Here is a 25802-nt window from a genome sequence, read left to right on the forward strand (position 1 = left end):
AGAATATCATCAAGGGTAGCATTTTCCAAGTCAAAAACAAGACTCAAAAGTTATCATTCTACCATATTTCCTAACATTGTTAGGAATGTGAATGTTTTTATGACAACGGTCTGAATAAAATCTATAAATAAGGATGGTGTTATATCTCATTTTTCTGTCACAAACTCTTACTGCATTCCAAGAGAGAAATTTGAAACATTAAACAAAATTTCAGTGACCTCCTTTCTGCCCAAGAAAGGACTGGATTTAACCTCGTGCCTGCAACAATCAAAATATCCAAGAAACACGTAAAGCAATTGCTCCTAAGACACTGGACATCAGGCGACAAAGGACAGTGATCCCTGAGGGTGAGGAAACAAATGGGGTGCACCCTACCGCCTTGAGAGATTCTAAGCTGCAGCACAGAAGAGAGCCCAGGCAGAGCCCAGCAGAGCCCCTGGATTAAGAAAATGGAGCCAAGAATCCAGAGAGACCAAGGTGGTAAGACTCTGCCAGAAAGAGTACTGGAGACAAGGAGCTAAACAGAGAAGCATCCTCTAAGAAATTCATCACAGTGGTTATAAGCGCATGTGAGGAAATTATCTGAGGCTGGGGAAAGAACTGGCCTGGAGAATCAAAGGAAACAATACCTAGGACACTCACAGGGCCAGGAATAGTACCTATCCCCAACAGCCAGAGTGCAAAACCTCATAATTCAAGAGACACTGGGTTTAACACCCAGGTAGATCTTGCCTCAGTAGTGGGGAACAGTTAGCTCTAGAGAGAGCACTGTTCTGGAGGTACCTAACAAATCCTAAAAGCAAAACCTGAAAGGATCGAATGTTTCCAAGGAACAAAACTGCATCCCAGAGCAATGCTCAACTATATTCATGGGAATACAAATATATCCAGCACCTGACAAGGTAACATTTACAATGTCTGGTATATAAACAAAGATTACCAGGCACACGAAGAAGCAGGGAAACACGACCGATAATGAAGAGAAATATCAATCAACCAAAACCAAAACAGAACCCAGATGTTAGAATTTGCTGATAAGTACAGTAACATAGTTATTGTAACTTTATTCATATGCTCAAAAATCAAATAGCAACTTGCAAGAGATTCAATTCAGACCCCAAATGAACTTCCAGAGCTGAAAAACATACTGAATGAAATTATCAGATGATTAGTAATGCTGTATTTAAATGTTAATGAAATCATAAATGCTTCTTAGATAAGGACAAATGCTGCTTCTTGAAACTTTTGTTAAAAATATGTGTATATATAAAGTATATATATTAAGATAGAATGTAAAATATATTTCTTAGTGGGGTCACAAGTGAAAGTTTTAGAATCACTAATGGAGGGCCTGGTAGGTCATGGTAAAAACATTTGAATTTTACCCTGAGTGAGCCAGGAAAACATTGAAGGGTTGTGAACAGAGCAGTTACATGATCCGATTTGTGTTTTAAGATGACAAATTTGTTGCTCTAAGTAGTAGTTGTAGGGATGGGGCGCCTGGGTGGCTCAGTCGGTTGAGTGACCGACTTCAGCTCAGGTCATGATCTCACGGTGAGTTTGAGCCCCGGGTCGGGCTCTGTGCTGACAGCTCAGAGCCTGGAGCCTGCTTCGGATTCTGTGTCTCCCTCTCTTTCTGCCCCTCCCCCACTCATGCTCTGTCTCTCTCTGTCTCAGAAATAAACACACATTAAAAAAAAAAAAAAGAAGTAGTCGTAGGGAGGCTGGGATGAAAGTGACAAGACATGTTTCCTACAGTTACAATAGTCCAGGTAAGAGGAAGACACATATGTAGCATGACCCCCCGCCCCAGAGCATGTAATTACCTGCTGAGACAGAAGGAGGTTTTCCTCAAGAATTAAAAACCTAGGCTTGTGTATCCCCAACATGAATGACAGAGTCAGCCCATGAGCTCTGAAAATATGCAGCTTCTCCAAATCATTATATAAACCACCAAGGAACCAGGATTGGTTCACGTTCCACACATTTTAGATCAAAGTTCTCTTTCAGCTTTATCTTTTAAAATGAGTAATACAGGTGCACACAGTCCAACCTGTCCAACCTGCCACACAAAGTTATTATGAGGTTCAGATGAAGTAATGACGTGGGAAATACAACTCTACATTATTTTTTAAAACTATTTATTTATTGGGGTGCCTGGGTGGCTCAGTCGGATGAGTGTCCGACTCTTGGTTTTGGCTCAGGTCATGATCTCAATGTTCGTGGGTTCAAGTCCCGCATCGGGCTCTGAGCTGCGAGTGTGGAGGCTGCTTGGGATTTCTCTCTCCCTGTCTCTCTCTAAACATTAAAATTTTTTAAAATAAAAAATAAACGATTTACTTACTTAAGTAGGGCTCTACACCCAACATAGGACTCAAACTCAGGACTCTGAGACCAAAAGTTGCACGCTCTACTGACTGAGCCAGCCAGGTGCCTAACTCTACATCATTTTTAAGTTAGAACGCTATTACTACCATGCCTTCTCCCATTTAAACAAAATGCCTTTAAGGACCTAATTGTACTGCTAGAGCTTTACTTCTTTAACTGAAGACATGAGTGGGGTTGCTTTGAGGCGAGCTATCGTTTGATGTTGTGAAAGACAAGGACGGACTCCGAGGTTAGGGCACAGGGGAGAAAGGCTGTAGGTTCTCACAGCCTGGGCAAGAAGAGGTATAACCTGTGAGTAAAAGAGTTTACAACAGCTGGGGAAACCAGCTGGGAAGCTGGGGTGACCCAGAGAAATGTTGCCAAATTTGGGTCAGACACAGGTCAACTGGTGCTTCCTTTACATCTCATCTCATTCACTTAAAGTAGACAGGCCCAAGAAATAAAGGTAGAAATAGAGAGTGTTTGGGAGGAAAATTGGCATTAAATATTATTATTGAGGGGTGCCTGGTGGCTCAGTAGGACGTGAGCCCTGTGTCGGGCTCTGTGCTGACAGCTCGGAGCCTGGAGCCTGCTTTGGATTCTGTGTCTCCCTCTCTCTGCCCCTCCCCTGCTCACGCTCTGTCTCTCTTTCTCTCTTTCTCTCTCTCTCAAATATAAATAAACATTAAAAAAAGGTTTTTAAAAAAATATTATTATTGAAAATAAAACTGGCTGCTTCTGCTTCAGGTCAAGATTGGATAACAGGAGTCAGATTTACTCCTCGGAGACAGTGAAAAAAAAATGGGAAAAAGTAGTTCTCAAGCCACTGGACATATGGCAATGAAGGAAAGTGATCCGAGAGAGACGGGGAAACAGCCCAGATGAACCTATATTTCAGGCCACAGGGCAGGGAGTGGGAATGCGGGAGGAAGCCAAGAGCCCCCTTCAAAAGTTGAAGAGTCCAGTCCAGCATGAAAGGAGCTTAGAAGCTGCCACTCCCACCTGAGCAACAGGAAGAAGGCTGAACAAACCGAAAACCAACCACCCTTCTAGATCCAGCAGAGAAGTAGCACCACAGTCTATAAACTGCTGTCCCCCAAACTGGACAGATGGACGGGCAGATGCAGAGAATCACAACCAACCAGAGCAGGAGCCCAGGAGAGAAATCTTCACGGGAACCAGTACCGGGCCCCGTGTACCCAGTATACATTACGTCTGACTCCCAACAAAAACACTGTAAGGCATACTAAAAAACCAAAACAGTTTGAAAAGAGGGCAAGCCCCAGAACCACACTCACACATGGCAGAGATGTTGAAATTATGAGACCGAGATTTAAAGCAATTTATGATTAATAAGGTAAGGGCTCTAATGAAAAAGAAAACAAATGGGACACCATGCAGGAACAGACAGATAACACACACAGAAGGATAAAAATTCTAAGAAAGAATAAAAAATAAATTCTAGAAATAAAAAAGTGTCACAAAAATCATGCCTCTGATGGGCTCATCAACAGACTGGACATGGCTGAGTAAAGAGCCAGTAACCTCGAAGAAATGTTAGTAAAAACTGCCAGGGGCACCTGGGTGGCTCAGTTGGTTAAGTGCGAGACTTCAGCTCAGGTCATGATCTCACGGTTCGTGGGTTCGAGCCCTGCATTGGGCTCTGTGCTGCCACCTCGGAGCCTGCTTGGGATTCTCTGTCTCCCTCTCTCTCTGCCCCTTCTCCACTAGTGGTCTCTTGCAAAAACAAACGTTAAAAAAAATTTTTTTTAAACCTCCAAAACTGAAATGGGGAGAAAAAAAAAAAAAAAGAACAGAATACTCAAGAACTGTGACATAGCTATAAAGGGATACATATACTTGATGGGAATACCAGAGGTAAAGAAAAAGAGAAGAGAACCAAAGTACTATTTGAAACAATAATCACAGAGAATTTCCCAAAATTAATGAGACACCAAACCACGGATTCAGGAAGCTCTGAGAACACCAAGCAGGATAAATATTTCGAAAATCCACACCAAGCATATTATATTCAAAGTGCAGGAAATCAAAAAGACAGAAAATCTTGCAAGAAGCCAAAGGGAGAAAACACCTTACCTATAGAGGAGCCATGATAAGAATTACATTGGACTTCTCTTCGGAAACCGTGTAAGCAGAAAGAGAGTGGAGTGAAATATTTCAAGTGGTGGGAGAAAACAAACCTACCATCCCAGCATTATCTCCCTAGCAAAATCATCCTTCAAAAGTGAAGGCAAAATAAAGACTGTCTCAGATAAACAAAAATAAACGGTATTTGTTAACCATAGTCTTGTCTAGCAAGAGAGGTTAAATGAAATTCTTCAGAAAGAAGGAAAATGATGTCGGTCAGGAACTCGGATCTGCTTAAAGAAAGGAAAAGCATTAGAGGAAGAATAACATGGAAGTAAAAAAAAGCTTTTATTTTTCTTATTCTTATTTGAACAGTTTGTTCAAAATAATAACAGCAACAAAATATTCAGTGATTATAGCTATGGGTAAATTCAGCGAAGGATAGCAGTATCACTTTTTTTAGAAAGTTTATTTTGAGAGAGAGAGAGAAAAAGAGAGAGTGAGTGAGTGGGGGGAGGGGCAGAGAGAGAGAGGAGAGGAGAGAGAGAGAATCCCAAGCAGGCCCCACACTGTCAACATGGAGCCCAACACAGGACTTGAACTCATGAACCAGGAAATCATGACCTGAACCAAAATCAAGAGTTGGACACTCAACCGACTGAGCCCAGGCACCCCGGGACAGCAGTGTCATAACAGATGAAGGGAGGAATTGGGGACACTCTGTATAAGACACTTTTATTACCTATGTAGCAGTATAGTGTTACCTGACAGAGAACAGGGCTTAGTTGTAAATGGATCTTGCAAACTCAAGGGCAACCACTTAAAAAAATTTTTTTTTCAAAAATAAAATTGACATCCTGCAAAGAAAAAAATGGAATATAAAATGCACAAAAAGAGGGGGGAAACACCAAATAACATAGGCAATAGAGAACAAGAAAAAATACGGCACATATTAACCCACCTACATCAAAAATCACTTTAAATGTCAATGGTGTAAATAGACCAATTAAAAGCAGAGACTGTCAGAGTAGATCAAAAAAAAAAAAAAAAATCAAACTATACTGTCTACCAGAAACCCACTTTATTTATTTTTTTAAGTTTATTTATTTGAGAGAGACAGACACAGCACAAGTAGGGGAGGGGCAGAGAGAGAGAGAGAGGGAGAGAGCTGGAGAGAGAGAGGACCCCAAGCAGGCTCAGCGCTGCCAGTGCAGAGCCTGACATGGGACCCAGACTCAGGAAACTGCAAGGTCACAACCAGAGTCGAAACTAAGAGTCTGACACTTAACCGACTGACCCACCCAGGTGTCCCCAGAAACCTACTTTAAATGTAAAGACACAGCTAATAAAAAGTAAAGGGATGGAGAAAGACGTACCATGCTAACACTAACCAAAGATAGCTAGAATAGCTCTATTAACTTCGGACAAAGCAGAGGTCATAACGAGGAAAGCTATCAGGGATAAAGAGGGGCATTATATGATAACAGAGTCAATTCTTCCATTCGACACAGCAGTCCTTAATGTGTGTGCACTTAATAGTCAAAATATTTCAGGCAAAACCAGATGGAATTTCAAGGAGAAACAGATACATTCACCACACAGTTGGAAATGTCGACACCTATCAGGAATGGGCAGATCCAACAGCACAAAATCACTTAGGATGTAAGGAACTGCACGGCACCATCAACCAGATGTAAGTGACAGCGACAGACTACCTCATCCGCCAACAGCGGAACACACATTCTTCTCAAGCCCACACAGAAATTCATCAAGACTGACCACCTCTGGGCCAGAAAACATACCTTTACAAGCTTAAAAGAGCAGAGAACATATAGTATACTCTCAGACCACAAGAGAATTAAATCAGAAATCAATAACAGAGTAAGCAGAACCTGCCATCCCGCCCCAAATGCTTGGAGATTAGATAGCACACTTCTAAATAACACATGAGCCAAAAATTTCAAGAGGAATTTAAAAATATTTTTAAATAAATGAAAATGAAAGTACAACGTATCAAAATTTATGGGATGTAGCAAATAGCACTGCGTAGAGTAAAATTTATACCAATGGATGTACACATTAGAAAGGAAGAAATATCGAAAATCAATCATCTGAGCTTCCACTCTAGAAAACTAGAAAAAGAGGAACAAATTACATCCAAAGAAAGTAGAAGAAATAATAAAAATTAGAGAAGAAATCAATGCAATTAAAAACAGGAAATCAGTGGAGAAAACCAATGAACCACTCCCCGCCCCCCATCGGTAAAACTGATAAACCCATAGTCTGGCTAATTAAGAAAAAAAAGGGAGAAGATACAAATAACTAATATCAGAAAGGAAGTCATTTCTGATACCATGGACATTAAAAGGATAATAAAGGAGGGGCGCCTGGGTGGCTCAGTCTGTTAAGCAACTGACTTCAGCTCAGGTCATGATTCATGGATTTGTCAGTTCGAGCTCTGCGTCGGGCTCTGTGCTGACAGCTTGGAGCCTGAAGCCTGCTTCAGATTCTGTGTCTCCTTCTCTCTCTGCACCTCCCCTGCTCGTTTTCTATCTCTCTCTGTCTCTCAAAAATAAATATCTAAAAAACTTTTTAAAAAAAAGGATAATAAAGGAGCACTATGCACAATTCCATGCCCACAAATTTGATAACCTAGACGAAATGAGCCAATAAACTTTAAAATAGAATATATATAATTAAAAATATAAACTACCAAAATTCACACAAGGAGAAATAAATAATCTGGATACTAAGCCTGTATCTACGAAAGAAACTGAGTCAATAATTATTCAGCTTCCAAAGCAGAAAGCACCAGGCCCAGATGGCTTCACAGAATTCCACCAAATACTAAAATAAGAAATGATACCAATTGTCTATAAATTCATCAAAAAATAGAAGCAGAGGGAGTACTTCCTAACTAATTCTAGGAGGCCAGCATTACCCTAATACCAAAAGCAGGCAAAGATATTACAAGAAAACTACAGACCAATCTCTCTCATGAGCCTAGCTGTAAAACCCTCAACAAAATACACTAAAATCTTGGATTGTGAGTAAATTGTTCTGCAAGTGTTCCACAAGATGAGCAGACATTTGTAGTATTTTTTAATTTGATAAATGATCGACGTCTTGCAACATGAGTAGTATGTGATGCCAAATGTCATATGATCACAACTAAGCCAATGGTTCTTGAAATTTGCTTTGATATACAAGTGCTTTGGATTACAAGCATGTTTCTGGAATGAATGATGCTTCTGTATTAGCCAATCAAGTCCAACAATGTATAAAAAGAATTATCCATGATGACCAACTGGGATTTATTGAGGTATGCAAGGCTACTTCAACATTAAAAAAATCAATTAATGGGGGGCGGGGTGGGAGGTGGTGCCTGGATGGCTCAGTCAGTTAAGCGTCCAGCTCCAGCTCAGGTCATTATCTCCTGGCTTGTGGGTTTGAGCCCCGCATCGGGCTCTGTGCTGACAGCTCAGAGCCCGGATCCTGCTTTGGATTCTGTGTCTCCCTCTCTCTCTGCCCTTCCCCTGCTTGCACTCTGTCTCTCTCTCAAAGATAAATAAACATTAAAAAGAAAAGAGAAAGTAAATAAATAAATAAATAAATAAGATCAATTAATGGGGCACCTGAGTGGCTCAGTCGGTTAAACTTCCAACTTTGGCTCAGGTCATAATCTCATAGTTCATGAGTTCGAGCCCCACATCGGGTTCTGTGCTGACAGCTTAGAGCCTGGAGCCTGCTTCTGATTCTGTGTCTCCCTCTCTCTCGGCCCCTCCCCCACTCACACTCTGTCTCTCTCTCTCTCTCAAAAATAAAATAAACTTAAAAAAAAATCAATTAATGTAATCCATCACATCAATAGGCTAAAGAAGACAAACACATGGTCACATCCATAGATGCAGAAAAAGCATTTCACTAAATCCAAGACCCATTCATGATAAAAATGCTCAGCAAACTAGGAATAGAGAAGACCTTCCTCAACTTGATGAAGAATATTTACTAAAAATGTACAGTTAACATCATACTTAGTGATCAGAAACTCAAGGCAAGGATGTTAGCTCTTACCACTCCTATTCAGTAGCATACTGGAAGAACCAGCTAAGGCAATAAGATAATAAGGGGTATATAGATTGGGAAGGAAGAAATAAAACTGTCTTTGTTTGCAGATGACATGACTGTTTAGAAAATCCAAAATAATGGACTCAAAACCTCCTGGAACTAATAAGTGATTACAGGAAGGTTCCAGGCTACAAGGTTAATATACAAAAGTCCATTGCTTTCTTATATACCAACAATGAATAATTGGAATTTGAAATAAAAAAACCACAATACTATTAGCACCAAAGGAAAACAAATATTTAGGTATAAATTTAACCAATTATGTATAAAATCTATGTGAGTAAAACAACAAAACTCTCATGAAATAAAAGAAGATAAATATATGGATAGATATTCCATGTCTATTTATGTGAATACTCAATACTGTTAAGACGTCAGTTCTTTCCAACTTGATCTATCTATACATTCAACACAATCACAGTCAAAATCCCAGTAAGTTGTAGATACTGAAAAACCGATTCTAAAGTTTATATAGAGGCAGATGACCCAGAATAACCAACACAATATTGAAGGAGAAGAACAAAGACTACACTATCTGACTTCAAGACCTAATACAAATCCACAGTACTCAAGACAGTGTGGTATTGGCCAAAGAACAGGCAAATAGATCAACGGAAGAGAATAAGGAGCCTAGATACAGACCCACACAAATACAGTCAACTGCTCCTTTGCAAAGGAGCAAAGGAAAGTCAACAGAGAAAAGATAATCTTTTCAATACATGGTAGTAGAACAGACATCCACATAAACAAACAAAACAAAACAAAAAAAAACACCCAGACATAGCTTTACACCCTTTGCAAAAGTTAACTCAAAATGAATCACAGACCTAAATATAAAACACAAGGTATAAAACTTCTAGACAATAACAGGAGAAAATCTGGATGATGTTGGATTGGTCACAATGATTTTTTAGATACAACATGAAAACTATGATCCATGAGAGAAAAAAGAAAATTGCTACATTGGACTTCATTAAAATTAAAAACTTCTGCTCTGCCAAAAAACACTGTAAACAGAATAAGAAGACAAGCCACAGACTGGGGAAAGATATTTGCAAAGCATGTATTTGATAAAGGACTGATTTTTAAAACAAACTCTTAATACTCAATAATAAGAAAATGAACAACCCAATTAAAACATGGGCAAAAGATCTGAACTGACATCTCACCAAAGAAGATATACAGATGGCAAATAAGCATATGAGATGATACTTAACATCACACATCATTAGGGAATTAAAACAATGAGATACTGCTATATAGCTATTAAAATGGCTAAAATCCAAAACACTGACAATGTCAAATACTGACAAAGACGTAGAAAACACAGGGACTCAAATTCATCGCTGGCGGGAATGTAAAATGGTACAGCCACTTTGGAAGGCAGTTTGACAGTTGCTTATGAAACCTGACATACTCTTACCATCAAGCAGAGGAACCCTATATGCTTGTTAGTAAGTGAAAGAAGCCAATCTAAAAAGTGTACATACTGAATGATCCAAAACAATATGGCATTCTGAAAAAGGCAACCTATGGAGACAGTAAAAAAGATCAGTGGTTGCCAAGGATGAGGGTGGGGGAGAGGGATAAATGGGGGAGCAAAGCATGCTCATTTTTGTTTAAAAATGGGCAAAGGATCTGAACAGACACTTCTCCAAAGAAGATATACAAATAACCACTGAGCATGTGAAAAGATGATCAACATCATTAGACAAATGTAAATCAAAACCATAATAGGTAACACGTCAAGCCCACTAGGAAGACTATAAATAAAAAAATAATAATAAACAAAAAACAGATGTTAGTGAGGATATGAAGAAATCAGAGCCCTGATTTCTTTGTCGGGGGGGGGGGAATTTAAAATGGTGCAGCCACTTTGGAAAACAGTCAAAATGTTAAACATGGAGTTACTATACGACCCAGCAATTCCACTCCTGGGTATATACCTAAGAGAAACAAAACATGTCCACATTAACACTTGTACACGAATATTCATAGTACCATTATTCATAATAGCCAAAAGACAGGAATAACCCAAATGTCGATCAACTGGTGGATGGATAAACATAGTATGGCACATCTATACAATGGAATATTATTCAGTCATAAAAAGGAATGCAGTAGGACGTGTTACAACATGGATGAATTTTTACATTTGGGGCTGACTGAAAGAAGTCAACCACAAAGGCCACAGTTTTGATGTCCAGAATAGGCAAATATATAGATAGAAAGTAGACTAGTGGTTGCCTAGTGCTGGTGTAATGGATCGGAAAATGAGGGTGGCCGATTGCTAATAGGCATGGAGTTACTTTTGTGGGGTGAGAATAATGTTCAAAAATTGACGGTCACACAATTCTGTGAATATACTGGAAACCAACGTTGTACACTTTAATTGGGTAAACTGTATGGTGTGTGAATTGTATATGAATAAAGCTGCTACTTAAAAAAAAAAAAAACCTACACCAGACACCATCAGGAAACATGTCATCATGCCCACATCTCTGTGAATGTCATCACAGGAAGCCAGAGAATCCCACATCCACCTAGACTGTCATCCCATTAAGACACGGAACATGCCCCAATAACATCTGCCATTACTTCTCGATCCTCCGTCCCCTCCCCTTGGGCACTCTGCAATTCAGGGTCCATCCATCATCAGCAAAATCCCCTAAATCATCATGCATTATCCGAAATTTCCCTTCAATGTCTTGATCTAGTAGAACCCTGTCTCTCCCCTAAGGACCTTACTTTTCCTGCAATACTCTTGAGTGGATGGATGTACCTTCTCTTACTCCTCCCAGTGGAAAGACCAATTACTGCATCCAGATGATTCTCCCTTTCCCTTCCCTGAAAATCGCCAGCTCCCACCGTGGGATTATACCACCCCTCCCTGGTGCAGAGTCATCTACAGATCTACAGGTCACTTACCTCACTCCCTGAAGCCAGCCCCTGGCTGAGTGGCTCAGTCCCTCTGTCCCACGCCGTGCCTGTTGTATTTCTTCGTGACCTCAGTATCTGCATGGATGGCCCTTCCAACCCTGGCCTCTCAGTTCCTTCACATCCTCTTCTTTAATAATACTGCCTTTCTCCCCATCCTCGGCACCCCTTCTATGAATATACCTCAGCATTAAAGATTGCTGGACTCTTGGGGCGCCTGGGTGGCTCAGTCGGTTGAGCGTCCAACTTCGCTCAGGTCATGATCTCACGGTTCATGAGTTCGAGTCCTGCATCGGGCTCTGTGCTGACAGCTCATAGCCTGGAGCCTGCTACTGATTCTGTGTCTCCCTCTCTCTCTGTCCTTCTCCCCCTTGCGCTCTCTTTCTCTCAAAAATAAATAAACGTTAAAAAAACTTTTTTTCTAAATAGATTGCCGGACTCTTGCCGAAGTGGTCAGTAATCACTGACTTCACTTCCTCTCCTCCGCTGCCTCATGAACCCCTCCAGTAGGCTCTTGTTCTTACCACTCTACTGAAACTGCCTTTGTCAGGGTTCCTGATGCCTTCCACATCACTAAATCCAGCGGCCAGAGCTTTTGCTAGACTTTTTGTCCTTTTTCCCCTGAGAGGTACAGGCATATGATTTAAGAAACAATCAAATCTCAAACAATTATCATCCCTTTGAGACGTCTATTAATGAAGCTTTCATGTTAACGGATTGGCAGCAAATTGAAAGAAAACAAATGCGAGACTAAAAATGTAATTTTTTTCTGGGTGAAACATCCATTTAATCATAATTTCAGAACTTTCTTTTACAAGGAGTATTATTTTTGTATTCAGAAGAGATATACACATCCCGCTCTCTCCTGCTCCCCCACCTGTGAAATCCTTCTCAGGTATCGTTCCGCCATGGCTCCCAGGGAGGAGGGGAGGGATGACGAAACCACAACCAAGGCTACCTATCTATTCAGAATCTGTGATTAACATGGGGGACACTGAAATTCAAGAACTTTGCAAAAGACAATGAAATGCCATATGAACAACAGATTGACAGAATCATTCCACACAACATGAGATTAACCACTGTTAACTCTTTAATAATGTATAGTAGTTCTAGCAATTTGCTGAAGCTCTTTCCTTAGAGATTTCTATTAGCCAACACTTGCTGTATGGCCTTTTGTTATTGTTAGAGAGGGTCGGGGGAGGGGGGAGCGAGAGAGAGAATCTCAAGCAGGCTCCATGCTCAGCGCAGAGACTAACGCGGGGCTCAATTCCCCGATCGTGACCATGAGATCATGACCCGAGCAGAAATCAAGAGTCGGATGCTCAACTGACTAAGCCACCCAGGTGCCCGCTGTATGGACTTTTAATTGAGAAAACAAAACATTCTGACACCTTAGTTTTTGTCTGCTTGTTTTTACATCATAATTTAGACAGTAATCATTCCAGTCAAACACCACAGGAAAAACTTCAGGTTCCATCACTACCCATCAGCAGAGGTCAAGTGGAAAGCCTAGACTTCTTCTCTCACCCAGGGATGGGTGATTGCTAATGGGCAGAGTTCCTTTTGGGGGCAATGATAAAGTTGTAAAAAGGTGTGGTCACACAACTCTGTGAATTTAACAAAAACCAATGAGTTGTACACTTTGAATGAGTGAACTGTGTGGGCTATGTGTTGAATTGTGTCCCCCACAAAAAAAGTTATGCTGGAGTCCTGACCCTCAGTACCTCAAAATGGGGCCTTATTTGGAGATAGAATCTTTACAAGTAATCAAGTTAAAATGAGGCCATTAATGTGGGCCCTAATCCAATATAAATAGTGTCCTTAGACAGGCATGGAGGGGAGACAATGTGAGTGAGGTGACATAGGGTGAAGACGGCCACCAATAAGCCAGAGAGAGACCTGGAGTAGATCCTCCTCAGAGCCCTTAGAGAGCGCCAACCCTCCAGACACCCTGACTTCAGACTTACGGCCTCCACGTCATGAGAAAATACGTTTCCGTTGTTTAAGTCTCCCCATTTGTGGAACATTTTCACAGCAGCCCTTGCAAACTACAACTATATATGAATTATGTCTCAATAAACGTTCTACCATAAAACAAACCGTCCGCTATCTACAAGAAACTCACTTCAAAGGTAATGGCATGGGTTGAAAGGAAAACTATTCTAGGCACTTGCAATGGTGTGGTTAAAAAAACCCAAAGATTCTAGCCCTCGTGGAAATTACATTCTAGTGGAGTAGTTGAGTGTAACAAGGAATGTGGGTCAAGTGGCTGGGAAAAGCAGTCAACCAAGCAAGGTCACAGCTACATTTGCATTTCCAGGGCAGAGAGAAGAGGAGGAGTTCCTGAAAAAGTCAGAAATAAGAATTGTGTTGTCACAAAAACCAAGGAATGGAAGGGACTGTGTCAAACGCAGATGTTGACAAGTCAAGTCCAACTTTGATGATTACATGCACGTTTTGACTTCGGTAAGAATAATTTCAGGAGTGTGATGGCAGCTGAGCTTTCATTGTGTCAACTACTTGCCAGCTCCCTCAAGATGTTATTCCTGTCATTCTTCTGTTGCACGAACTTTACCAAAACCCAACCCTGAATAATAGACTTTACCAATGAGCACTGCTGAAAAGTCCTACAGAAAAATGTATGCCATTGCCAAGTCTATTGTCCATTATAGTTACCATTTGTCACTATATAACATTGTTACAATATTACTGCTTATATTCCCCGTGCTGTATTTTTCATCCCTAACTTGTAACTGGAACTTTGTGCTTCTTAATCCTCCTCGACTGTATCGTCCATGCTGGCACACCCTCCCCTCTGGCAACCACCAGTTTGTTGTATTTGTTTTTTGGTTTTTTAGATCCCACATGTGAAATCATATGGTATTTTTCCTTCTCTTCTTTCACTTGGTAGAATACCTTCTAGGACCTTCCATGTTGCTGCAAATGTAAGATTTTATAATTTTTATGGCTGCATAATATTGTTGTGTGTGTGTATGTACACACTTTATCCATGCATCTATTAAATCTATCTGTTGAAAGTCACTTAGGCTGCTTCCATATCTTGGCTATTATAAATCATGCTACAACAAACATAGATGTGCATATATCTTTTTGAATCCATGTTCTCATTTTCTTCAAGCAAATACCCACAAGTGGAATTGCTGGATCGTACGGTCTTATTTTTGATTTTTTGAAGATCCTCCATTATGTTTTCCACAGTGGCTGTGCCAATTTACATTCCCATGAACAGTGCACAGAAGTTCCCTTTTCTCCACACCCTTGCTAACACTTGTTATTTCTATCTCTATTGTCCTTGCATCTCTTGGTTCTCAAAAACATAAAAGCAAAACCATTAGATGAAAACTTCAAACTCTCTGCTATCCAACTGACACACCTGTGTGCATACCCATCCCTCATATGCCTCTGACAGGGATCCCAGCTTCTCCCTCTTGCTTAAGAATCTAGATGTACCAATGATCTTGGCCAACCCCTACTGCACCACCCACATTCACCTCTCCCTCTCTACGGACTGCATCCCACTGTCCAGTTAGCACTTAAACAGGAGACTCAAGTTTTTCCCATCTTAAAAAAAAGATTCCCTCAACCATACACGTTTCTGTTGCTAGAGCCTCACCCTCAATCAGAGCCAGCTGCGTTGTCTACACTTGCACACTTCATGTCTGTACTTTGCAGTCCTCACCCCACTGCAACCTAGATTTACCCTCATCGTGCCGCTGAAATTGTTCTTGGTGAAATTAGTAGATATGGCCTGGTTGAGAAAACCAGGGAAAGAGAGAGATTATCATAACTCTTAAATTCTAAGACGCATATTCACTCCTCCCCCACATTGTACGAGGCTACATCTTACTAAAGTCAATGCGATTGAAAGCAAGGGGGCATAGTTTAATTAGGTTTTTGTTTACATGAAGCCGTTACAATTAAGTATAGATTCAATCAAACACGGTGTTTCTGAAATTCATTTTTTCTTAATGGATACTTTTTACGTTATAGGAGCTATTAACTCCACTGACTACTCTCTTCTTGAAATACTCTATGGTTTTGGGCTCTCTGGTATCATTCCCGATTTCCTTTCTACCACAGGTGCTTCTTCTCAATCTCCTTGTGTTCCTTTTCTAGAACTTCTCTCACTGACTTCTCTGGTTGGGCTCTTACACCTCCGTGGTTTCAGTACTACCAGTGTGTTTTAGGATACACCTATTGCTCATCTAATGGCATGTGGGCATGACTTCCAGAGACATCTGGAACTGACGTTAACTGATTCTTGTTCCAATTCCAAAGTACAGAGTCCCGTGATGACTTGGGTCGTTGTTGGCCTTCAGAGACTATAGCTGATAAACCAGAATTACATCTATGATTGTACAGTGTAACTCAGTGCGGTGTACCTGACCCGGATGAGTGGTCCTAAGTACATAGATTACACACAGAATTTCCCCAGTTGTATATACACACAGGAGGCTGTGTCTGCACACATATCCTCAGTGTGCACTGCCCTACCAGTTCCCCATTCCCGGGGCTTTTCCCTGTAAGATTCTGGAGTCTAGGTCACTGCACTGACTTCCTCCCAAATCCCAAGCACCTGTCACCTCCACCTTCTGCCCCAAATGTGTACCTCCTGTTTTCCTCTCTTGGTGAACGTCTGCTGCTTACGTATTAAATCAGTTCCAGTCAGCACAAGTCAAATACAAACGGTTACCCACCATTTCTTCATTTACGAATATTTATTGAGCACCTACTTTGCACCACACACCTTGTTAGGCTCTGGGATGCAAGTGAAAGGAGATCACCCCTGCCCTCACGGAGCTTACAATCTAGTAAGGGAAACAGACAACACACAGTGAACCAACACGTAAAATAAGCACAGGTTGTGGCAAGTGCCATGTAGAATTATAAATGGGGTGATGTGTTAGGAAATACGTACTGTTTAGGCAGAACGACCACGGACGGCCTGGGGTGGCAGAAGCTGGACTTGAAGCCCACCTCCCCACTCACAAGGGGGCCACAGGCAAGTCACTCAGCCTCTCACGATGTGTTCGCACACTTGTAAAATGGAGAACAATCGTACCAAACTCAACGAACGCTGCTGTTAATGACCGTGAGAACACCTCCATCCTTCGCACATCTTTACAGGGCCCTTCACGATTTCTTGCATTCCTATTACTCCTTAGCAGACGTCCAGCTATTCTGAACATTTGCCATCGTCTTGACAGCTCCTCCACTCCCATGGTCCTACTTGTGCGACACGTCCATGAAATCAATTCGTGGCCCCGTCTACATGCTACTGCAGCACCCTGTATTTTGCCTTGTACCACTGCACTGTAATCTCCCTACTTCACTCATCTTCATTCTACTCAAGCACAGCTTTGGTGAAGGGTATCTCTCCTGTGTTCTGAGAACCTGATATAATGCCTGGCATGTAACAATACCACCTAATATTGGATAACTGAGATTCTGTTGGCCAAAAGCAGCGGTAGAGAGGTGAAAGGCAGGCAGGAAAGAGGAAGTGTGATGGAGGAAGGTCCTGAGGATGACAAAAGGAGACAAGAGTCAAAAAGCCCATGTGGCTGAATTGGCCTTTGGGCCCACCTCATCCTCAGACTGGAATGAAGGAGAAAGAAAGTGGGCACACATGGAGACAAAATCGTGCTGACATACTGAATCTTCGAGTGCATCAGGAAATAAGGTCATCTGCAGACACAGGTGCGGTTTGAGAGTAGTCACACTTGTGATAATTGACAAGAATGGGCAAAAGGAACATGCGATGTCAAATCAAAGCATGAATAGATGACCCTGAAAGAGGGATCTGAGGATATGTTTGTGGCTGTAATAATGAAAGGAGGAGCCTAAGACAGACAAGAAATACAGAGAAAATACAAGTGGTGAGATAGTGGCCGGACATTTCAGTGGAAGAAACTGGAGGTAACCAAAAATCTTACAGGCTAGACTGTTGAATGGATCATCCAACAAAACGTTGAAGACTGAGAATAACTACAAAGTCAGAGACGGCAAGAAACACAGTGAGTCAGGAAGCGATGCCTTCAGCAAATCCAAGGTCACGATCAGGTTCCTTGGTAAGAGTAGAAGTACTAACAGTATAACCTTGGCATGGGCTACAAATGGGGCATATTTTTGTCAGAGGCCTTGGGAAAAATTATTTAGAAACTGTAACAGAGAAAGGGCAGCAACCACCCACCTCTTTAAGTTACGTGGAATGTGAGTGAACACAGCCCACACTGACGAGAGGTGCAGGGTATGGGTGACAAGGCAGTGAAGGGAAAATCCAAAGAAAAGGCTGAGACGCCGTGAGCATGGTTTAGCAAAAAGGGTTGATGGGCAACTGGGAGTGACCAGAATACCTACAGAATGAAGGCAAGTGGATGAAATGGCAGATGAAGGAAGGCTGCACATCTTAAAAGACTGCAGAAAAGCAAACATGAGCTTCGTGGACCCTTCCTTTTTGAAATCTTATGCTTACCATCAAACTCACTGTCTTTCCTAAACGACTATGCCCATTCTAACTGCCTCCTGTCTCTGTAAACAGCACCATTACCCTGGTTATCCAGGCTTGAGAAACGGACTCAGCCCCTACTCCTGTATCTATTCACGACACTGAATCTTGAGTCTTCCTTTGAAATGGCTCCAGTGTCCTCCTTCTATATTCCTGGGGCCATCACCTAAAATCAGTTCTCATGAACTTATGTCTAGATTCCCAAATAGCCTGATTAATGTCACTTCCATTTAATGAGGGCTTTTGACGTAGGTCCGTTTAAGACTTCCAAGTCCACTGAGAAACTTTCCTAAATCTAGTCCTTCATCTGTTAAATATGGACAATACCTCTTTCCTTTGAAAGGCTATTGTAAGGAATGAGACACTTTTGTAAAATTCTTAGCACAACGTAGGTTAAGAATTCTTGATTTCTGAAAAGCTGATTACGAGCCCTTTGAAGCCTGGGACCAGATCTTTTATTCTACTCTATCCCATAAACACTTATAAAACATACTGAATATCTGAATAGTTTGACAAAGGCCAAAATAAGAGGCGTATTCTATTTTGTAACACAATATTCTTCTTCACTTAAAAGAGTTAAGCTTTGAGAACACAAGATGAAGGGAGCTTTAAAAGCCATTCTGAAATAAAAAGCAGTTTGGGAAATTATGTGGTATGCCAATCAAGAAAATAACACACCTTGAACATCTGAGGAAGCAATATTTTTCTTTCGCCAGAGCTGCCCTTAGAACACCAAGATGCCATTGGAAACACAAAAGAACACAAAGTGAAACAAGCAAAATTTGGCCCTTTCATTGTTTAGCCTTACCACTCTTCCAGTTTGGTTTGGACTGCCTTGGGCTCAGGAGATCCTACTGGCTTTGGGGGGCTCAGAAAACGCAAAATGGAGCCTACAGAAAGGAAAAAAGAAAGCTGGCTACTAAGGGCTGGCCCTAGGCACAAATGCTTTATTAAAAAAAAAAAAAAAAAAAAGTCAAGACCTTCTAACTAGGGTGGAAAATACAGTCTTACAATGGACTTTCACAGGGCAAGTAAAACTATGCGAAAAATTACTTGGATATCTTAGGCAGGTGTTTCTGGAACATGTCAGGTAGATGTAGTTGAAACTGACACAGCCGGGGAACATCTTTGCCAACCATTTCCAAATCAGCCCCCGCTCACCAGGGTGGGGAGGGTTGAGGGTCATAGTGTGGATGCCGGCACTAAGGTAAACGGTGCATATTCTTGAAAAATATGGTTAAAGGGTTCTTCTCATATCATACGGTTGGAGTACAAATCAGTAAAATCATTTGGAAAAGTGACATGAGTCAAGAACTACAAAAGCGTTCATATCCTCGACCCAGAAATTCCACCTCTAGTAATTCGCCCTAAGGAAATAATTTATGCACAAAGACATTTGCTGTAACTTTATGAGATGCAATCTAAAATGCCCCATGGGGAAAGGTTACACAAATCATGGCACATCCATACAATGGAATATCAAGCAATTAATAAGAGTTGACAGTTTTTAATGACATGTAGACTGAGGAAAAAACCAAGATACAAATTATACCGAGAATGAATAAACCTATGTAAAAACATGTACAAGAAGCAAAGAGACTGGCAAGAATATGCAAAAATATCAAAGGGCTTTTTTTTCTTGGGTGATGTAATACAAGCAATTATTATTTTTCTTTATAAGCCTTCTGTATTGTCTAAAATTTCCAAAATGAGTGTGTATTACTGGCATAGACAAAAAAAACAAACATTATTGAATCAAGGATTAAAGAAGAATGGGCATTTTTATACAGCTTTATTTGTTCTGCTAGGAATTGGGAGTGTGGCTCCTAGTAACAAAAAAAGGGGGCCTACAAACCATTCATTTGACAGAAGCATCAGACTAAAAACAAAAACAAAAAATGGCAGAGAACTTCTTAAATTGTTTTCCCCAAGTTTCACCATATTCATGTGGAACTGCAGCAGAAAAGATGGTGAAGCGGGCCAAGCCAGCAATCACTGATCTTAATGACAGTTCCCACAGCACATGGATCCAGGGCCACAAAACACATCAGACCCAAGTTTAAATGGCGCACTGTTCTGCATTTTTCAAAATGAAAAAAAAATTAGGAAAACAAGTGTTTACTTAAAAAAAAAAAAAAAGAGGAAAAAAAGTAAATAGTTAAGTGCTTTTGTACCAATTAGGGGCTAGAGAGAAATAAAAAGCATATTTGAGAATTAAACTAATGGTTTGTAAGAATTAAATTTACTGAAAAAGACAAAACGTAACTAATGAATACTTATTAGAAGAAAAACAAACAAACTTGGTTACTAAGTGACACGTGTCCAGGACTGGTCTGAAGGCAGAATGCCTGAAAGGTCTAATCTCAAAGTCAAAATAGTCTCTGTTGAATACCATTCCACCTACAGTCCAACATTGTAACCTTTCTTCAAACTCCTTAAGATTCTACCCTAGAGAAACTTGTTTTACACCAAGAGTTATATGGCTCAACTTACGCTGTTACAACCCTCACCTAATCATAGTATTTTCATCCTAGCTTTCCTGAAGCACGTTCTAAGATAAGTGCCACATAACCTGAATTTAGCTCTATTATTTCATTTGGCCATCTAATTATCCTGTGACACGTGCCAAGGATTTTTACCTTCTGGGCAGAAATGGACATAAAATCCTAAAGCGGCTCACCTTAGGGTCAGCAAGTTTGTGAATGTAAGCAGAGCTTAGCTGTGAAGCTATATTCAGCAGTGATTACAGTGTCAAGAGTCACCAAAGGCAAGAAAAGCCCTTCACATTTCTACACAGGAATAAAGACCAAAACTATAGGTTGCCTCAGTGTTTGTAAGAGGAGACTAGAAGCTGCAGTTCCCTTCCTTAAACAAGATAGTCCACATAAATACTGGTTGGCTGACAGCTAAGACAATGTCCTCTGAAACTGTATTACACTTGGTTAAGCAGCAATCTGGGCAAGCAAAACAAACTGCTGAAAAGTCAGGGTCTCGGTAAAAGTATTTGGTGACCATACGAAAAAAAAACAAAAATGAAAACGAAAAGAAACCATAATGGCTTAATGGATCATGCTGTTGTCAGAAGGCAAAAGCATAAAGAAAATACTCACCTTCAAAGATAACATACTAAAAGCCCAATCTTAAGATTATAAACTTAAAAATGTGTTTTTAAAAACATTAGTTGCCTGTATAAATTAAAATCTTCTACGTAATTTCAGTGTAAAGCACCAAAAATGAACACTAAAACTGTTCACATAAAATAGTAGAAAAGGAAACAAAGCAAAACTATAAAAGCACAGAGGTATTGGTTACAAGAACCAAGTACGTAAATGAACTTCTACGAGTATTTCCATTTACCTTATAAAACTCTGTAGTAGATTAAATGGGGGAGGGGGGAGTCTGAGAATCTACAGGGTAGCAAAATGGTAACAAATATACATCATTTATTTATTAACAAATTATACCACACAAATCAGGGTTACGTTTTCTATCTGATTACAGAGTGAACAGAAATCGCGTCTGTCTTTCGAGCAGCAACAGAAAATTTTACTAGAAGAAATTCCCTACCTGGACCAAAAGATTGTAACACGGACTGGAGATCTGATGACTAAGCAAGTAAAATGGCCACCATGGCGCAACCCGGGCAGGGAGACGTGGTTTTGTTTCTACGCTTTAATGGGAAGCAGCTCTCCAAAAGGGGGTAACACATTAAGTAAAGGGAAGATGTAGCCAAAGGGGGGGATGATGTAAGAAAATCACATGAAATTAAGTCTGTTTACAAAGAGAGCAGTGGCCCTGAAAACTTGAGGTGGTGTTGAGGAAAAAAAAAAAAAAAAAAAGAAAGAAAGAAAAAGAAAAGAAAAAGAAAACAAACCAAAAAACCCACAAAACAACAGAACAAAACAAACCCAAGCAGTGACAAATCAGCTTCTGGGAGTTACACCAGCCCTGAAGTAATGCGACTGTGTCCCTAGTCTAACTGACATTGGGAGACTCTTCATCTGGGCACTTTGGTTTGAGAAATCAGTTAGATTAAGTCATTTTGAAAAAGGGTTTTATTTTTCAAATAGACACAGCTAGGGAGAGAAACCTAAACATGAAGTATTAATTCCTTGAGAATTCAAAAATTTAGGAAGCCAAATGAAACAAAGGGAAATAGAAAATTTGGATAGAAATGTTTCTCTAAGGGTAAAACTCAGTCTCCTGAGGGATTTAAAATCAAGCACATTCTGAATGAGTGGTTTTCAAAGTGGGCTACAGGCCACTCTCCCCAAACCTTCCTTACTCAAATTCAAACATTTCTATTTCTGTTTGTCCTTTATGGTATCAGGAAAGATTGCCTTTTAAAAAAAAGGAAAAGGAAATCTGATGCAGTCCCCATGCCTTGCTATTGTGTTTTCTTTACGTTTGAAAATCATCACGGACACTGAAACTGTATTGGTGAGAAATAAAACCAGGGTCCTAAGCCATATTTGCATTCTTAGTGTTAGTAAAATCTGAAAAGGTTCAACAAGTATTTGTGTATTATTCTATAAAGTAAATGAGCCAAAGAAGTTCCTAGGAAGAGATTAAACTCTTGTTATTCCCGCCGCCCCCCAATCTGGTCTTCTGCTGCCTCAAAGCTCTCGATATTTCTGGTCAGTGTGAACAAAATTCTAATGAACATTCTAGCCACATGTTACTCCAAAAATATTTCACTCAACATTCAACGGCTGCATAGAATTTCTTTTTCGAGAAGGCAAGCCCAATTTTATAGAGATCTCTAGAATGAGCACGTACAATTACCAAAAATAACACATGTTATGTCAGGGCAGAATCTGCATAGCGTTCTTTAGCACTATCATTGATAAAGAGCAGCCAAGTCCCAGAACTTCCCTCTGCAATTGCTAGCAAACAACATCAAAGTGTAAATGACAACCAGGGAAAATACACAACACAGGCCATTTCTCTTTGATGGCTGATATCAGGAAGAAAAGAGGAACCCAAGCTGTGGCCACTTATCAGGGTTTCATTACTTCAATGAAATGAACAAATCTCCGTGGAAAGGACTCATTCAGCAAACACGACTTCCTTCCATGTATCTTGCCTTCACATCAGGTTAAACAGAAGTTGCTGTCATTTTAGAATCATTGATTACATCTTTTTAGTTAGAAAAAAGTTTACTTGAATATTTACATAATTTTATTGCTGTTTATTACAACAAAAAAAATTTTTAACCGATGTGTATGCAGAATCCATCCAGTAACACATGAAACTGAAATCCATCTCTCGAGAAGATACAGTTATGGCCGAATGTATCTGATGCTCAGTACAGCATGAGTAAGAAAAATCCTTGCATGTCATTTGGTTCTTGCTGTAGTCATCTGCGTTCATCTCAGAAAGCAAAAGAATCCATTTGACGTTTCAATAAATAGCAAAGTAACCGTTACAAAAAAAATAGCTTCCACGGACCAGAGATCCAAGAAAGAACAGTTTTGATGAATGATTCCTAGAATCGAGGGAGTCCTCCTTTAGTCCAATGAGATGATGTCAGGAATGTTACTTCCACTGCTGGTTATGACCCCTGTCTCACTTCTGCTGCTGGATGAACTAACATGAGTACTGCTTTCATGGGGGCTGGTGGTGGTGACAGACGTACTGCTTGCTGTTAAGGGTGAGGTGAGACTATCCAAAAACATAGGAGGACAGTACTGCTTGAAACAAACAATGATGCCGATGAGGAAGAGGCTACATTGGTTTTAAATAAAGAGACTAGAAATTGTTAGATATGCATAAGTGATAGCCACATATTTAAATCCTAGTGGGATTTAGAATTTCTCAAAACTTCACATCTTCGGATGGAAGGTGGTATGATTTTAGCTATTTTACTGTTTAGTGAGTGCAGCATATTTTTGATTCTCTCAAGTCCTGCAGAATTTGTAGACCAAGTATACAGGTCCAAGTACAAAATGTCAACAACTACTAAGATTATTTAATAGTAAATACTGGCCCCACCATTATGACTCATACTTAACCTCAAAAAGAATTTGCTCACTAAATGCATTTATGCCAGCTTTAAAGCACATCATAAAGGCTAACAAATATTTATTTCTAATGGCATTAAGCAAAAATGCTAGTACAAAATTCAATAATTCTTTCAAAATTTAGTGTCAATCAGACTCTTTAGCAAGAATTTTAAGACTGATCAACTCAACAGTACCACTTGAATCCTTTAGACATACATGAAATGATACCTGTGTAATCAGGAGGAGAGCATTCATTCTAAAACAGACACCATACAGTAGCTAACTACCACAGGATACTCAGAACAGAGAATTATCCCACATAATCACAAAATTTGGGGACAAATCTGAAAGGAGATATAATCTTCCTTGTGGGGCTTGATACTGCCCCCCTTCAAGAATTCCGATTTCAAGTCTCCTTACCATCTTGATTGCTGACTCTCAAATTCAAACCTCAAGTTTTAACACTATAATATCGTCCAAGAGGAGTAGAGAGACAAGAGCTAAATACCGCCACGAAAATATTTAATGTGAGAAACAGCAGCACTGACTGATTTTAGTAAAGTAAGTGAGGACCAGTTATATACAAGAGGAGGAGTCCTAAAAATTTGTCTTCAGATCGACTATTTGAAAAAAGATCAGTAAGAATATTCAATCAGTGGTATCAATTCTATAAAGTATTCCAGCCTATCATTAGAGATACTAAGTTACCAAACAGTAACTTAAAACTGAAGTTTTTTTCACTACACGATCTTCCAAAAAATCTTAAAATGGCAACGACAGCCCCAGGCTCACGCTGCCAATCAGTGGAAGAGCAACGACCGAAATGTAGGCTGCCTGACAGAAAAAGTAGTTCAGTGTTTAGCATGGGTAACGGTCTTGGTTCATCCATAAAATAAACGTCATACACAAAGAGATCAAAGGGATACTGGTTAAGGGGGGAGAGCGTTTCGGGTGCTCTAAAGAGAGTAGACTTCTAAGGCATTAAACTTCTTTAAAATTGAATCAATTCTGATTTTCCGCTAAACAATCTGGAAAAAAGCCCAGAAACTTACATTTTATTTCTACTTCCTCTCAGGCAGTTTTTGACTGTCTAGTAGTAAAAAGGTACTCTCTTCATTTATAAGATGAATGCTAGATACCACAGTTCTGCTATCAATAGGCTCTACGAATTCTTGTCATACTCAGGGTGCAGCCATTTTACCTCTAACCATGTGTATCTAACCACGTGTATTGGCACGTATCTGCACAAAGGTAACAGGGCCTAAGGGGGGGGGGGGGTACTATGGAGGTAAAGGAGGACAAATCTAAGGATTCTAAGGAAAACGGAAGGCACAACCTTACCCTTCTACTGGCTTATCAAATAAGTTAGCCTGACACTAAGGATGCCAAATAGCACTATGAAATCAAAATCCTATGGGTTCTAAGATCATTTTTTAGAAGGGTGGTTCTCATAAGATTCAGTAATATTTCAAGCCTGAAGAATGCATTTCCTAGAAAGATATATAGATACTTTTGCTATAGAATCTACTAATGTAACAGAGTTGACTCAGAGTGAGAAGAAATTCCTCACTCTGCACACGTTATCCTGGGCCCAAATTTCCAGTGTTGTTGGCGTGATCAGATACAGAGTACGGACACAGGAGGCCGGTATAAGACTTGTGGTTAGTGGCCTCTGCAGCCTATGAAGCAGTGCTCTGTGGGTCTTCCTCTGGCCCTCCCTACCTGCAACAATTCTCTCAAAGTCACTC

General features: G+C 40.3%; 1 protein-coding gene across 8 annotated transcripts in view; it reads right to left on the bottom strand.

The window, feature by feature from the left end:
- Positions 1–19440: 19440 nt before the first annotated feature.
- The window catches only part of PIAS2 (protein inhibitor of activated STAT 2), a 95763-nt gene continuing 89401 nt past the window's right edge, over positions 19441–25802 (bottom strand). For 5 of the 8 annotated variants that reach the window (XM_053902663.1, XM_053902667.1, XM_053902666.1 and 2 more), the window contains one exon: positions 19441–23742. In XM_053902663.1, the coding sequence (XP_053758638.1) occupies positions 23560–23742 (183 nt within the window). In that variant the 3' untranslated portion in view covers positions 19441–23559. Of the gene's footprint in view, positions 23777–25802 lie in introns of all 8 variants that reach the window. The other 3 variants (XM_053902670.1, XM_053902664.1, XM_053902669.1) reach the window with 3 other exon arrangements.

Source organism: Panthera pardus, unplaced genomic scaffold, assembly GCF_024362965.1.
Source record: "Panthera pardus isolate Hobbes unplaced genomic scaffold, ASM2436296v1 HiC_scaffold_15, whole genome shotgun sequence".
NCBI lineage: Eukaryota > Metazoa > Chordata > Mammalia > Carnivora > Felidae > Panthera > Panthera pardus.